General features: G+C 50.6%; 3 protein-coding genes and 1 long non-coding RNA gene across 5 annotated transcripts; 1 reads left to right on the top strand and 3 right to left on the bottom strand.

Moving 5' to 3' along the window:
* The first annotated feature begins 953 nt into the window (after positions 1-953).
* Positions 954-3,095, top strand: LOC138929196 (uncharacterized). The gene is made up of 3 exons (XR_011445649.1): positions 954-1,051; positions 2,160-2,497; positions 2,565-3,095. It is a non-coding gene; the product is annotated as an uncharacterized lncRNA (long non-coding RNA).
* A 2,645-nt stretch (positions 3,096-5,740) lies between these two features.
* Ir7b (Ionotropic receptor 7b) lies at positions 5,741-7,792 on the bottom strand. The gene is made up of 2 exons (XM_017162470.2): positions 6,926-7,792; positions 5,741-6,856 (listed from the first exon to the last, which is right to left on the bottom strand). The coding sequence occupies exons 1-2, from the start codon at positions 7,790-7,792 to the stop codon at positions 5,741-5,743; spliced, it is 1,983 nt and encodes a 660-aa protein (XP_017017959.2).
* A 780-nt stretch (positions 7,793-8,572) lies between these two features.
* Positions 8,573-14,969, bottom strand: dec (defective chorion). Of its 2 annotated transcripts, none has more exons than XM_017162743.3 (5): positions 14,690-14,969; positions 12,216-14,631; positions 11,785-12,161; positions 11,512-11,621; positions 8,573-9,311 (listed from the first exon to the last, which is right to left on the bottom strand). In XM_017162743.3, exons 1-5 carry the CDS (start codon positions 14,897-14,899, stop codon positions 8,615-8,617), a joined length of 3,810 nt encoding a protein of 1,269 aa, XP_017018232.1. In that variant the 5' UTR covers positions 14,900-14,969; the 3' UTR covers positions 8,573-8,614. The 2 variants fall into 2 exon arrangements, 1 of the variants encoding a protein (XP_017018232.1); XR_011445591.1 differs by having other exon boundaries at positions 9,273-9,311; positions 11,512-11,635.
* Positions 9,318-11,503, bottom strand: LOC138929146 (defective chorion protein, FC177 isoform-like). Its single transcript, XM_070288348.1, has one exon. It carries the CDS (start codon positions 11,229-11,231, stop codon positions 9,459-9,461), a length of 1,773 nt encoding a protein of 590 aa, XP_070144449.1. The 5' UTR covers positions 11,232-11,503; the 3' UTR covers positions 9,318-9,458.
* Positions 14,970-15,082: the final 113 nt, after the last annotated feature.

Here is a 15,082-nt window from a genome sequence, read left to right as displayed (position 1 = left end):
GCACGTTTTACCAAAGCAAAAGTTTTTCACACACACACACACGTGCATATTGTATTATGGCAATTTTCAATTTGCGTGTGCATTTTAAATGCAATTTTCCTTTTTCCACCGGGGCAAAGTGAGGCGAGGCAAGGCGAGACGTGGCGAGAGGTTCAATAAAATGCATGTGATTTATTTATCCTCATTGTTCCGTGGCGGATGCGGGCGAAGGGCAGCAGGCGGACCAAACTCTTAATAAAAACAATTAAGCCAAATTGGCCACAATTGTAGGCAAAAATGGAAATAAAAACGCAAATAAATTGAAATTGGATGAACAAATAAAGAGCGAGCGTTTCTCAAGATGGCGGAAAAGTGAGTGGAAAGTGTATGATGGTGCGAAAAAGGCAAGCACTTGAGTGGAAATGCAGCCGAGTGTCGTCATCATCATCAAGGGGACATCGCATCGCATCGCAGTCAAGGAAAGCTCACACAAGTGCGGAAAATCGAGTAAAGTGACACTTTTACACTGGGGAAAACAGTAAGCGGGAAATCATAAGCAAATGCTATTTAAATTTTTACAATTACATTTTTTGAAAATTATATGAATTATTATTTTCTATATTTTTTTGTTTTAATTAATTAGCTTTTTATTTTGATTAATATACTTTTCACAAAAATACCCTAAAAAAATATACAAACAAAAATAAATCAATAAAACAAAATTGTTACTTGTAAAAAATCAGCTATACATGGAACAGCTGCCTAATAATAAGTATTCGTAAATAGAATGCTAAGTTATAATCATTCATTATAATCAATTCTATTTAAATACAAACTCCTGCTTTAATTTTGCTCAGTGTACATACAGATATTGGCAGAAGTGCAGCAGCAAAGTCGGCGATGCGATTTGCGTTCTTTCTGGTGTTCTTTTTCTCCAGGAACTCGTTTTAACTTTTTAGTATGGAAAAACTATTCAAGTCTAATGGCACGAAAGAAAATAATGACGCGCAATACACTTCGACTGTTTAAGCGGATTCACATGATTACAACTGAGTGGAGGGAGTGGAGAGTGGTGAGTGGAGAGAGGAGGATCAGGGAGAGTGGAGCGTGGAGAATGGAAAGTGTAGAGTGGAGAAAAAAAACGGGAAGTAAGTAATGACGTCAGTCGGTGGTTGCAGAAACTTGTTAACCATTTGAGGGCGACAAATGTCAGTCGCATTAGACCAAGTTATAAGAGATGGTAGTGGAAAGTATTTGAAAAATATATGTATTAAAATATTTGCAATAGAAATATATATGTATTTTTGTATATATAGAAATATAGAATATTTAAATTTATAAAATATTTATTTTTCTCATTCTTGTTCCTGTTTAAAACTATTTAATAATCTTTGTTCCTATGCATTTGCTAAGGCTTCTATTTCAGTCAATTTTCATTCCATTTTATGTTGGAAAATCCCCCTAAATCATCCACTGTCTTTGGCCACTGTGCCTTGATCTCCATCAGGCACTTGATGGCGTCTAGCTCCACTCGAGGAGCTTCTAACAAATTGCTTGAGACATGAGGGGCCCAGAAAGCCCATGAGGAGCTCTGCTCTCGTAGTTTTAACAAATTTATTGCTTTTAATTGCAAATATTTGACAGGACCTGCTGGTGCGGGTCAAAAATCGATGAGGATAAAACATGGCCTAATAAAGTGGCTGGTTTATTGGCGAAAAGGGGAGCAGCTAGTGGAATAGTGAAAAAGTGAGAGAAGGAGTGGCCCCGAGTGCAAGGAAAAAATGCATGTCATGTACTGAGTACAGTGTACACCGTTGTCGTCTCTGTGATTGCCTAATTCAATTATTATTCAAATCATATAATTTCATTTTTTTTATTTTATTTTTTTTTTTCTGTGACACGCACCGACTGCGGTGACAGGATGTTGTAATCACATTACGTATACGACCGCGCATGTGGCGTATACTTGATTCGTGGCATACGCCAAATCCAATTTCCCGCTGTGCGAATGAAAATTGCTCGCTTCATTCCATACATTGTTCCATTCCTTGCGAGAAGTATGCTTTGTCTCCGGCTTATCCTCCATTTGTAGTCGACGCCCACCCGCCCCCGCCTGTATTTATTTTATTCGTTTTCTTGTTCTTTTTTTTTTTTTTTTTGCATATTAATATTGTTAAAAGCGAGCCGTCGCTCTACAAAATTAGCCAGCCATTCATGAGCACTCCGCGCTCGCCATTCACCAGCCGCCAGCCGGCATTCACCGTTCCGGGAATCCCATCATGGAACAGCAGGAGTCGGAGGCGGAGGCGGAGGCCATATCAATTTACCCACCGGAAGGCACGCAGAAGCAACATCGGTGGCAACAAAAGGTATGAATCGGTTTGGTCCTTCTCGGCGGGAGTTCAAAAATCGTAAACATATCCCCGACGTGTTTGGGGAAAGGATACAGGAATGCCAGGACCATGAAGACCAAGCTGGAATGAATATAAAATAAGAATAGCAAGCATCTTGACAAAATGTAATAAATTTTATAATAATATTTATTATTATTATTATTATTATGTTACTTTTATTTTTTTTTTTAGGCATCACTTGTAGCCAGTCTTCACTGTAACCTCGTAATATGAGTGTGCGTCTCTGTCCGTTTGTATGCACTTATTAATGCGTATTCATTGTCACATCCGGCGCGAGGAAATTATATTCCCCACCAGACGGGACGGAGGGAGTCCCTCGTCAGTCCAATGCCAATCCCCATCCAGCCACCTCCCTTCCATTTACCTTTTCCAGAGCCACAATCATCGACTCATTTGCCGGCACCGCCTTGCCTTGCGGAGAGCAGACGTTTTCCTTTTGTCGATTTAATTGAAATAATTGCAAAAATGCAAATTGAATGGACAACAGTTGACACAGGATATTAACCATGGACGGGAGCATGGCCGTGAGGAGTAACAGGAGCAGCGGGATCTGCCGTTGGCCGTGGATGAGGTTGTGGGTGTGTATGCTCCCGCTGAGCAAGGAACCTTAATGAGCTAACGAATGAACGCTGTATAATTGAGTGGAGACCACATGTGCAGCTGGGCGGGATCAATGAACCTTTGTCGCGGATCAGGAGCAAAGAAAGCAGTTGCCTGCTTAAATAAAGATTTCAAAATTCAAAAATTGAATCAAGATCGAAGGGAAGCATTCGATAATGATATTCCTTGTTTTTTTCCCTTTCTAGCATCCATCCGTAATGAGGCCAGGAGCGATTCCAATGTCCAACAGACACGCTCGCCACATTGTGCAGTGGTTCCCATTACCATGAAGGACGAAGGATACGGGGTGGAGGCGTGGCCGGATGCGGTGGCAACTCTGGCCTAAGCTGCGTCCTCATCGAATGTCGATGTCGATTTCGATGACGATGACGCTGTGTCTGGGCAACTTCCGCTACATTGAGTGTGACTCTCTGTGCGTCTGTGTGTGTGTGTGGTGTCCTTTTATCCTGCGTACGAGCCAGCGAGTATATGTGTGTAGCCGCAGGTTGCACCGTAATTGTGTTGATTAGCTAATTAGATGTAATTTCGCGGCCGGAAATTGGCAGTTGCTGCAGTCGGGGCAGCCATTAGGACAAGGACAGTTTTGCCGAGTGCCTGGTCCTTGTTGCCACCGCCCCATGCAAATTTTTAAGTGCCACCGCAGCGTAATCTTGTCATGAATATGTTTGTTTAGCGAGCGAAGCCTTGAAGAGTTCCGCTCTATAGGATTCGGATCCGGATCCCGATCCCCATGCCCTCTTCTCTTTTTTTTTTTTTAACGCAACTCGGATGATGCTGACGTAAAAGTCGCGCCATAAAAATTCATTGCCAAACGAGCCAAAGTATTCTTGGCATGGGGACGAGGACGGGGATGAGGATGAGGAGGAGGAGGAGGATGTGGCAGTGGATGTGGCACTGGCACTGGCAATTGCCGAGAGTAGTCGCAGTCCAGACTGAGCTGCAAAAAGCCACTGGAGCGCCGTTTGGGTAACGGATGTGAAACTTCAACTGGGCCACGGACTGGGAGCTGGGCGAGACCCTGGCCTAAGAATCATTTACAACGTTAACCCTAAATGTTAATCATTCAAAAATATCAAAAAATTTCAACTAATAACTATTAATTTCTTTACATTTATAAAACATTTTATAGACTCCTAAAAATAAAAGACACATCAATAGCTGTGCTAAACAAACTTTCAGAACCGCTTTCAATTCTTTAAAATACATCTTTAAAATCTTTATTTTTAAATCCCTAAAAAGCAGCGAGTGTATAAGTCATTTACACTCGCTGCTGCAAACCAAAAATAGGAAACATTTTATAAAAGAAATTGCATAAAGTTATCTTTCTTATTTTTTTTTTTTTTCTTTTTACTTTTCCCCTAAACAGCGCAGCGTATTAAAGGCGACAGTGGGGAAAATGTGGGCTGGAAAATGGGAAATGGGTTGGGAAATGGGCGATGGGCGATGGTGGATGGGATGTATCGCTTCAGACTGTGCGACGAAAACGACATCGCAGGCAATGAGCTTAAGTTCAATACATTTACTTGAATTTCCAGCAAGCGACAAGAACGAAGACGATGTCGTTGACTAGTTGGCTCCCAAGGATGAGTCGAAGGCAGGGCGAAGGAAACGGGGGGGCAACAAGGAAGCTGCAAAAGCTGGCAGACCGCACACAGAGAGAAATATAAGGGAATATACCAAAAGTAAACTATACTTTAATTAATGTATGAACTACATTTTATTCAGAAGTATAATAACGACGAGATTATGACCAAAATGACGAGAAAAGACGGCGTTCAAGGCACGACGAGTCTGAGAGCAGAAGAACGAGTTAAAATGACGAGACTGAGAGCAGAACAACGAATAAATACGAAGAACCGAAGTCATAAAGACGAAGAATAACGAGTCATTCATCACGCATTTTAAATTTGTAATTAAATTAAATAAATAAAATATATATTATATAATAATCTATATATTGATACTTTAAATTATCCAAATATTTTTTTGCTGTGCCCAAAGCCGAAGCCGGGCAACGTTGTGCCCATTACAGACAGTTTTTGTGGCGAGAAATTTCAAAAAGCTCAAATGTGCGAGGCGATAAGCAAAGCAGCAAGAGATTGGCCCTGGTAAGGTCCCGGCTAGGTCCTGGACTGGAGAAGTGGTGGAGGAGGGCAAGGGGGCAATGGCAGCACTTACATGTAACCAGTCGATGGCGACAACGGCAGCCGCAAATGTTGCAAGGATTGCCGGCAAGAAGCACACACAGAATTGATGTCTATGTGGTGTGCGGCGAAGGACGAGCGGGGACGAAGGACGTAGCTATACGGTGGTGGTCCTTGCCAGATCGGCGGGGGTTGATTCGCCAGCGCAAGTTTTGGTTTTCAAAATTTATCGCTTTTAGATAAAACGTTTTGCGTTTTTACGATACGAGCAGCGAACACTTTGGCCAACTATCCTCGAAGCCAAGCGCAGCTGGAAGGGATGTCCTTCGAGCTGTGCAGCAGGAGCAGCAGGAATGGCGAGTGGGAGTGGCATCTGTGGATTATGAAGTAATTTAATTAAAACGCCTGGCCCGCAAATAAATCGAGCCTTATTTATGCGCCGCCCCATTGAAGAAACGTGACAGCAGTCGTCGCTTAAATCGGTATTTTTACTTGTCTAACAACGTTTAAATATACATTTAATATAAATTAATTAAATAAATAAATAAAGTTGTATTCGAAACAAATATACTTTAAGAAATATTATTTTCCATGCTTGCGACATAAAAACCCCTTCATTTTGCCATACAAATCCTCGGGCATTAGTAATTCCAAGACAAAGACAAGCACCGCCACGATATTGGCCCAGAGGATGAGCCAGAAGAGGGCAGCCAGCTCCCGCATGGAAAGAACATTCTGATGCACGGGGGCCACCTGCTGCTCCTCAGCCTCTGAGAGCCGTGGATCCCCATCAATACCGTCCAGGGTGCTGTACGCGGTGGTGGCTATCCTGGAGACACTCTCGTCCGCCTCGTCCACGGCACTCACATACTGACGCGTCCAGTGCTCCAGGAAACCGTGAGCATGGGCATGCTGAATCTGCTTGTTGAGGACGCCGACCAGGTGCGAGTGACGGCGCACATAGAAGGCCAGTTGCTGGGTGTAGATACGCTCCCGGACCAGATGCAGGCGCCGGCTCATCGGATGCACCTTCCGAAAGTAGCCGAAGTACTCGTACGGCGTCAGGATGGCCAATCGGGCAGCAGTGCCACTCTGCCTGGCCAGGACGGGAAAGGACTGCAGCTCGCTGCCCTGCAGCTCGACCAGCTGGCTGGGCTGGAGCTCCGGTAGGCTGGCCAGGATTCGGGCCTCATTCCCCTCCGCCAGCTGAATGGTGAAGCGCTGGGCCAGCACCTCGGCAATTGTCTGCGGCGGATTGCGCTGAGTGTCCTGGCGCAGCAGTTGGTACATCCCGGACTGATAGCCGCTGCGCAGGACCAAAGAGGACAAAAGCCAGGTAAGGATTACGAGCCGACCGGGCAGCCTTCGAGGCAGGAAGCGATCCAGCAGGTTGCCGCCCATGGTCAGCACCAGTAGCTGATAGTACGGATGCGGTGGCAACTCCTGCTTGGGCCATCGCCGCACCACCACGCCCAGGAGTAGGCAGGCCAGGATCAGAACCACGGCAATGGCCCGCCACAGGAGGGGGGCAAAGGGAAAGGCCAGCTTTTCGTAGGCGGAGTAGGCGCTCTGCAGGTTCGTCACCAGCATGATGTGGCTCATGAAGTAGTACGTGGACTGCGAGTAGGGGATCTCGCTGCCGGCACTCGGCTTGAAGTGGAATCCGCCTAGCGAGAAGTCGGCGTGTTGACCGAATATCTTTTGGAGATGGAGATGGAGATGGAGATGAAGATGGACATGAAAGGGACTAAAGGACTCGTAACATACCTCATCGAAAATGCTGCCCGACTCGTCGAAGGTGGCCAGGACCTCGTCCTTGTTCATCCAATACAGGCCAACGCTGAAGTTAAGGTTATCGGCCATGAACTGCAGCAGTGCCCCCTCGATGCCCACAAAGGAGCCAGAGCCGGAGTCGGGCCGCCAGACCAGGTACGGCATATCCTCCCAGGTGGCACAGGTCAGCCGGCAGCCATGGAAGTTGTCCAGCTTCTCGGGAAAGTAGTCAGACCTGGCCCAGATCTTAGAGTCCCAGTGAAAGCGATTCACCACGCTGACTTTGATCTCCTTGCAGCTGTGGTCGGGGCTGAAGGGGAAGTAGCTAACCATGATGAGCTCACGGGAGCCAGAGCGCAGCACCAGGCCCACATTGAGGACACTGAGGCGCCACAGCAGCTGGAGGGCCAGCTGCACCTCGTCATCATCCGCCACCGTTGGCAGGGACATGTAGATCAGCGTGTGTGAGAGATCCTGCGTGGCCCGGATGCGTCCGTAGATCTCAGCCAGCGATCGAAAGTCATTTACCAGCACCAGAACAGCATGCACATAGGGCTTATACTCCATGGGCGCCTGGCGGTAGAGCTGCCTTGCCTGGCCCGTGGCCGGCAGGCTGACCAATAGTCGACTGAGCAGCTCCTCCAAGTGGAGCCCCGTCGCCGCTGGGCCACTGATGTGTGTATATATGTACAGGGTATTCAGCTGACCCATCTCAGATTTCACCAGCACTTGGGTTAGAGCCTTCGCTAAGCCCGAAACCAATTCCGATCCCGACTCCGATCCAGATCCAGTTTCAGATATCACTCTTGGCACTGTGCCAGCAAGAAGGAAGCAAATCGCGACACGCAACCACCACTGCATGGTTAAGGACTCGTTCAAGGAATAAATGGAATAGAGCCTCCTGTGCTCGCTCCACCCCTTCTCCTTTTCCCGGGGGAAATCTTTGGAGTGGCTCTGACCAATCGCATTAATCGTATCGCATTAACGGGAATTCCCCTGGGACCGATAGTTGGTTACGAAGTCAACCCATTATTAGCTCCTCGTGGCACCTGTTAATAGGGAATCCTAGCCAGCTTTGGAAAGTATTCTATTTTATTTATTATATTTATTGATTTTTGTATTTGTGTTTATTTGAAAGTAAACAAAATAATTTAGAAGAAGTTACCAACTTATTAGGATAATTGTAATACCACATTTGGTATTAATTTTACCTTGTCTGAATTTTATTTAAAATTTATATTTAATATAAATTCGTATTTATAGCTTCCTTTTCTATAAGTTTAGTAGAAATTCAACAGCCTATACGATCTAGAAATGTTCGTTACTATCTTTCTTAAATGTATATAAAAGAGACCCTTTCTCTATATATATTTTTCATATTTTCTTATAATTTTATTAATTTTTCCTTGCCTTGCACTCTCTCAATTTGCATCTTTCTTTCTTTTTTCTTTATTTTAATAACTCACTAAGTCTTTATAGTCTCAATCTCTGTGGTTTTCGCTACCTCTTTCTCTCTATATCTTTATATTTTCCACTCTCTCTCTCTCTCTCTCTCTCTCTCTCATTCTCTCTCTCTCTCATTCTCTCTCTCTCTCTCTCTGACATTCTTTTTTAATTTGTACCCACATTTTAAAATTAAAATTAACATTTTAATCATATTTTTATTGACATTTGAACAAAAGTCTAGTCATCAACATCATCGTCGTCATCGAACTCAAAGTAATCAATGTCATGGTCCTCTCTCCAAGGTTCGCTGCTGATGTTGTCTTTGGGCTCACGTTCACTGCTCTCCTTGGCCACCGCCTCCTTCGGGTCCACCTCCGCCTCCTGTTCGGACTCCTTTCCGAGGGAATCCCTTTCCGTGTCGTCCTCGAAGAGGCTTCGCTCGGCGGCACCCAGCTCATAGACAGGTGCCTCCTCCTCCTGCTCCTTCGTAGGTTTGGCATTTGGTTTCTTATCGTCGCTTTTAATTTTGCCCAGAATCGGTGGCTCCACCTCCACCCGAGTCTGGTTCTGGTGGTGACTCAGCATGCCCTTATAGAGGTGGGGGAAGCGTCGCTGGAAATCGATCTTGATGCGGAGCAGCCTCTCCAGCATGCCGGGCGTAAGGATCCCCTGTCCCGGTTGGCTGCCCATGATGTGCGTGTCCCGGCGATGGCGACCGTCCCTCAGATAGGCGGCGTAGCTGCCGCCGCCCGTATAGAGGGGATAGTGGGGGTCGTAGGGCTTGGTGTTCCAGGGATCGTCTGGTCTCTGCACGGGCAGCAGGCCCATGAACGGGTGCAGCAGTCCCTCGCCGTAGGTGAAAATGGAGCCCACTTGAGGGTCAGATGGTGGTGGTGGTGCGGTGGTTTCGATGTCGGATGGTGCTGATGATGGACTGATATGAAAATGGAAGATGAAGATGGATGGGTTGTGGTGATTAATGAACTACTTTGTCTAAGCTCTAAGCTAGGATTATGATTATGATTATGGTTAAAGTTAGGATTAGGGTTAGGAGATGCTTATGGACATGGGCTGGAAAGGATTACATCCCAATGTGGCTTCTGATGGTGCTGGATGGGGCTGGCTGCTGCCTTTTGCGGAGTCTCTTGCGCTTAACGAGCTTGCTGCTCGCCGAGGTCTTGGCGAGCACATTGTTGCTCTTCAAGGAAGCATTGCTCTTCAAGGCGCTGGATCTGCGCTCCTTCTGCAGCTGCAGACGCAGCAGATCGTTGAGCACATCCACCAGGCGATCCAGATTGGTGCTACTAACGCTGGCCTGGGTGGTAACCCTGGCGCTGCTGGCTTCCTTCTTCTTCGGTGTCACCTTTCTGGCCAACGGGGTAACCTTTTTCTGGGGGCGCTGTGGCATCTTTGCCTGTCGCGTGGACCTCACCCAGCCCTCATCGCTGGGAATCTCTATTTCCTCTTGGCTGATCTGGCTGATCCGGCTGTTCTTTTTCCTTCCGGCGCTACTCCCAGCCGTGCTGCGCCGTCGCATAAACTTACCGCGCAGGGCATAGGGAGTGGGTGCTGTGGAGGCGTCACGGCGGCCACCCCCGTTGAGGGCCACGTTCAGCATATGGGCCCTTAGCTTCACGCTCAGCGGAGCAGCTGCCCTCTTGGCCTTGACTTCGGAGTCGGAGTCAGGGGCGGGTTCATCGGCCTGAAACTCCGGATACGAGGAGTACTCCTGGCTAAGGGGTGCATCGTAAGGCGAAACCTTGGGCAGCTCCAGGTTGCCGCCTTCGGCGTACTGACGCTCGTGGCTCTTGGTCAGGTAGTCGGTGTCGTAGCCCCGATTGGCCAGGATGCGCTGCCAGTTGCCCTCCTCCTCCTCGTAACCCAGCTTATTGGCGTCAATGGAGGCTGAGGCGACGGCAGAGGCGGTACCAAGCTGTCGGTCCACCTTGGCTATGGCATTGGCTTCTTGGGATCTTTGCGATGGAGGAGAAGGTGGAGGTGGGGGAGGAGGACTGGGGGTTACAGGAGTCTCTGTGGTCGTTGTGGAGGTGCCCGTGCACTCGGTGTCCTCCTCCTGATCATCTCCTTCTTCCTGCTCCTGCTGCTTTTCTTCCTTGGCCTGATTTTCCGTGTCGGACTTGTCCTTCAGAGCCTTGGGTTTCTCCGGTTCCTTTTCTAACTCTCTGGTTTGCTCCTGAACCTTGGCCTTGGGCTCCTCCTCTGTGATTGGCTTCTTCTCTTTCTCCTCTTTCGGTTCCTTCTCCAACTCCTCCTCCTGCTCCGGTTCCTTGACCAAATTCACCTTGAGCTGCTCCTGTATCTTCTTGCACCTTCTGTTGGCATCGAGAAGCTGCAGCTTCAGCGCATGCACTGCCTTGTGCAGCTCGTGAATCTCCTCCTTCTGCTGGGACATGGCCTCGGCCACGCGCAAGGTCTCGCTAGCCGCGGAGTCCTGCTGCATCTCCGCCTCGTCCAGGGTCTCCGTCTCCGTGGGAGGACTCACTGTTGTGGTTGTGGTTGAGGTGGTTGTGCTTGTGGGAGTTGCTTCAGAAGTGACACTGGCCTCAGTGGTGTTTGAGGGCGGAGGAGCAGCTGTCGTCAGTCGCACAAAGTCCTGGTGATGGTACTGGTGATGGTACTGGTGATGGTGATGCTGATGCTGGTGCGGATCGTGCTGCAGTTGCTCAGCATCTACCGGCTCCTGGGGCAAATCCTCGGCATACTCATCCCCGCCAATCTCTAGCGGCACCTGACTGGCCCGCTCCAGGGCCTCTCGTATGGAGGCCGCGTTGTAGCGCATCAGAGCCTCAGCAGGATCCTCGTCCGGACTCAATGTGATCTCCTTGAGGCCCATCTTGTATTCCCGCCGCAACTCGTTGAGAGAGCCCTCGTCGATGGTCTCCAGGGTTCCGTACTCGGCGGTACTGCGTCGATTGCGTCGATTACTGCGTCGATACAAGGACTTGCAGGGGCATTCAGAGCTGCCCAATCCCCTAGAGCTCCCACACTGACAGCTTTTGCCGCAGGAGCACTGAGATCTGCCGCAGGCGCATCCCTTGGGCGCCGAGTTTGACCCATCCTCATCCTCATCCCCATCTCTGTCCCTCCCGAACCTGCTGTGGAAGATGGCTAACCTTTTGTGGATTTGGTGCGTCGGGGACGACGGCGCTGGTGTGGTTGTCGTCATGGAGGCATCAGCTGTGGCTGGGCTCCCGGCGACCTGTCCTGGTTGCGGGTTTATTGTCTGAAATGCGTCGCCTGTTTAATGCCATGAGAAGAAGGGCGAATGAATCGTATGAAATGGATCAGATGGCATCTACGGCTCTACGGGGTGTGTCATGTGTGTGTGTGTGTGGTGCTGATGTGGTGTGGTGTCTGGTATCTAGCGGTTCTACAACGAAACTCACCCTGGCCAGTGTCTGGTGGCGGCGCAGCATCTCGTCCACTTCGTCATTGCCCACGGCTGCCCGATACCCTGGCGAGGCTGGCCTTTGGTAGGAGGAGCCGCCGGCTCCATAGGCATTCGATCCGTAGCCACCGCCTCCGTAACTAGTTCCATAGCTGGGGGCGGAGTAGCTGGGACGCGGAGCGTAGCTGGGACGCGGATCGTAGCTGGGTGGTGCATAGCTGGGTGGGGCATAGCTAGGTGGGGCATAGCTGGGCCCATAGCTGGGACGCTGCGCTGGTGTAGAGTAGTACAGGTTGACCACCGTGGGTGTGCCTCCAGACTTGGACTTCGACTTGGACTTCTTGCGCTGGTTGCCGCCCAGTCCCAGGGCATCCACTGTAGGGGAGACGGAGATGGAATCACGATTTCGGAAGACGCCGTAGAGATTACCTTTATGCCGGGCAGTGCCCTCGTTCTCCGGCATCTGGGGACCTGCCTCTCCCAGGATGAGATCCTCAGACTCCTCGTTGTCCAGCTCCGGCTGCTGTGACATTTGCTGGATGGCCTTGGACTTCTCATCGGCCCACTGGCGTTCAGCTGGCATCGTCATCGTGGTTGCCTGACCTCCCATTTGCCTCTGCTGATCCTCGCTCCTCTGCTGCATCTGCTGGATCTGTTGAATCCTTGATGGGTCTTCGGTCCACTGGATCGGCTGTTGGTTCTGGCTCTGGGCTGGTGGATTCTCCGCAGCCATTTGGCGCTGCTGCATCATCTGTGAGGGATCCTGCATCATTTGCCTCTGCTGCTGCTGCTGCTGCATCATCATCGCATTCTGCTGGATCTTGGCCTGCTCCTCGGCCCACTGTCTTTGCTGCATCTGCTGGATAGCCTGAGGATCCTCAGCCATCATCTGTCGCTGCTGCATAATGGGATTCTGTTGGATCATTTGCTGCATCTGCTGGATGGCTTGGGGATCCTCCACCATCATCTGCCGCTGTTGCATCATCTGTTGGTCCACGGCTGCCATCTGTCGCTGCTGGATCTTGGCCTGCTCTTCGGTCCACTGCATTTGCTGCATCTGCTGGATAGCCTGAGGATCGGCCATCATCTGTCTCTCCTGCTGCTGCTGCTGAATCATCTGTATCTCTGGCATTTGCCTTGGCATCGTGGGAGTCTGCTGGTTCATCTGAGGTTCTTGGATCATTTGGCGCTGCTGGATAGCTTGCGGATCTGCCATCATCTGCCTCTCCTGCTGCTGCTGAATCATCTGCTTCTCCGGCTGCTGCTGGATCATCTGGCTCTCATGTTGCTGCTGCTGCATCATCTGCCTCTCCTGCTGCTGCTGGATCATCATGGGATTCTGCTGGATCATCTGTGGACCCTGCATCATTTGACGATGCTGGAAAGCTCCTGGAATTTGTAGCGGGACCTGCCTCTCCTGCTGCTGCTGCATTTGCTGCATCTCCTGGACCATTTGGCGCTGCTGCTGCATCTGCTCCTGTTGTTGGCGTTCCATGGGCTTCGTTGAATCCTCTGATCCCGTCCTGTAGGCGGCATAGATCTTGTCCTGCTTCTCCTTTTCGGCCATCTGCTCGCTGGCCATGCGATAGGCATAGGCCATGATCTGGACAATGTCCTCCTTGGACATACTCTGGCCGGGCTTATCCGCTTGACGCTTGTAGCCGCCGGTACTGCGTTGCAAATCCGAGATCCTAGCCTTGCGCTGCGCCTCCTTCTGGAGCAGCCGACGCACGTAGTCATCGCGGAGAGCTCGCTCGATGTCCGAGCGCGTGATCTTGTGCACGGGCGTCCGGCTCAGCGGATAGCTGATTTTGTAGGGCGAGTCCTTGCCTTGCGACGCGGATGCACTGGAGCGCATTTCCTTGGCCATCAGCTCGATCTTCTGGAGCATCTTTAGCTCGGCAATTACCTGGCGCTCGAAGGCCCTTAGTTTGGCCTCCACGCGCAGGTCCTCCGCAGTCCTCTGGTCCTCCGAGGTCGGATTGCTCGGCATGCGGAACCAGAGTAGTGGCACTCGCTCCTGCTCCTCCTGCTGCTGCACCTTCTCGGTTTCCTTCTCCAGCGCCGTCTTAATCTTGAGCTGTGCCACCTGCGCCTCCGGGGCGTAGGCTACCTCTGGCCTCACCCGCACCTCGGAGATGTCGGAGGCGGCCGGTGTGGGAAACATTTGACCCAGGAAGTTGAAGTTGGGCAGGTTCGCCGGAGCCTGAACCGGCGGCATTTGAGGCATTTGGCTCAACAGGTTCATGGTCTGGCCTAGCATGTTGTTGGCATCGAAGTTTTGCAGGTTCCAGGGTGTCTGACCCAACACTGGAACAGGAACAGCAGCTGGAGCTGCGGCTGCCTCCGCGGCTGGAGCCGAGGAAGAAGCAGTCGCAGTCGCATCACCGGCTGGAGCGGCAGCTGGCGTGGAAACGGGACCAGCAGCTCCCAGCATGCCCTGCAGGCCCTGCAGACCCGAGAGGCCGGGCAGGCCCTGAAGCGCGGTGAAGGCAGTCTGCGGATTCATCAGCGACTGGCCAAGCGTATTGGGATCAAAGTTGGCAACGTTAGGAAGACCTTGAAGGTTCTGGATGTCGGTCAGGAACGAGAAGGGATTCGGCTGACTAGCAGGATCATTCTGGCGAGTGACTCGCGTTTTGGCAGTGGCATCATCGGCTAGGACAAGCACCACCTTGGAGGCAGCGGCCTCCGAGCCGGGAGCCGGGGCACCCAGGAAGGAGTAGGCGGGGAAGAGGCTGCCCCAATGGATGAGGCTGCCCAGGGCCGGGAACATCATGTACAATGCATCCACCGTTGGGTTGCCACGGCTAAAAGCCCTAATGGGCGGCGTCTGGGAGAGAATCTGCGGGGTGGAAATATTGTTATGAAATTCCCCAGAGAAACCTCTGGCCTACACTCACCTTGGAATCCTGAAAGCCGTCTCCAGCGGCCGTGCTTGTTCCTCCATCCTCTGCAGTCGCAACGGCTGCGGTGGCAGCTGCTGTGGCGGTGGCATCCTCGCCAGCTTTTGTGGCAGTGGCCTGGCCCAAACTGGCCGGGTCGCATGAGGATTGGGCAGCCACCTGGATGCCGAGCAGCGCCAGGATTAGCAGCTGGCTGTGCGGTCTCATCCTGCGATTATCTTTGGCGGAAGTCTCGGGAAGATCGATCGATGCGATCGGTGTGCGCCGGAGCTCGTTGGCCGACTGACTGCCGATTGCCGCTGGACAGTGGCCCAAATAGATTTTTTGTCGCCTCAGAAGTGCCGACGTCGTCGGATTCGTGACCGATGCACTGCAGCATTTTGCACGCAC

The sequence above is a fragment of the Drosophila kikkawai genome, chromosome X, assembly GCF_030179895.1.
Source record: "Drosophila kikkawai strain 14028-0561.14 chromosome X, DkikHiC1v2, whole genome shotgun sequence".
NCBI lineage: Eukaryota > Metazoa > Arthropoda > Insecta > Diptera > Drosophilidae > Drosophila > Drosophila kikkawai.
This window is presented reverse-complemented; position numbering and strand designations above follow the sequence as displayed.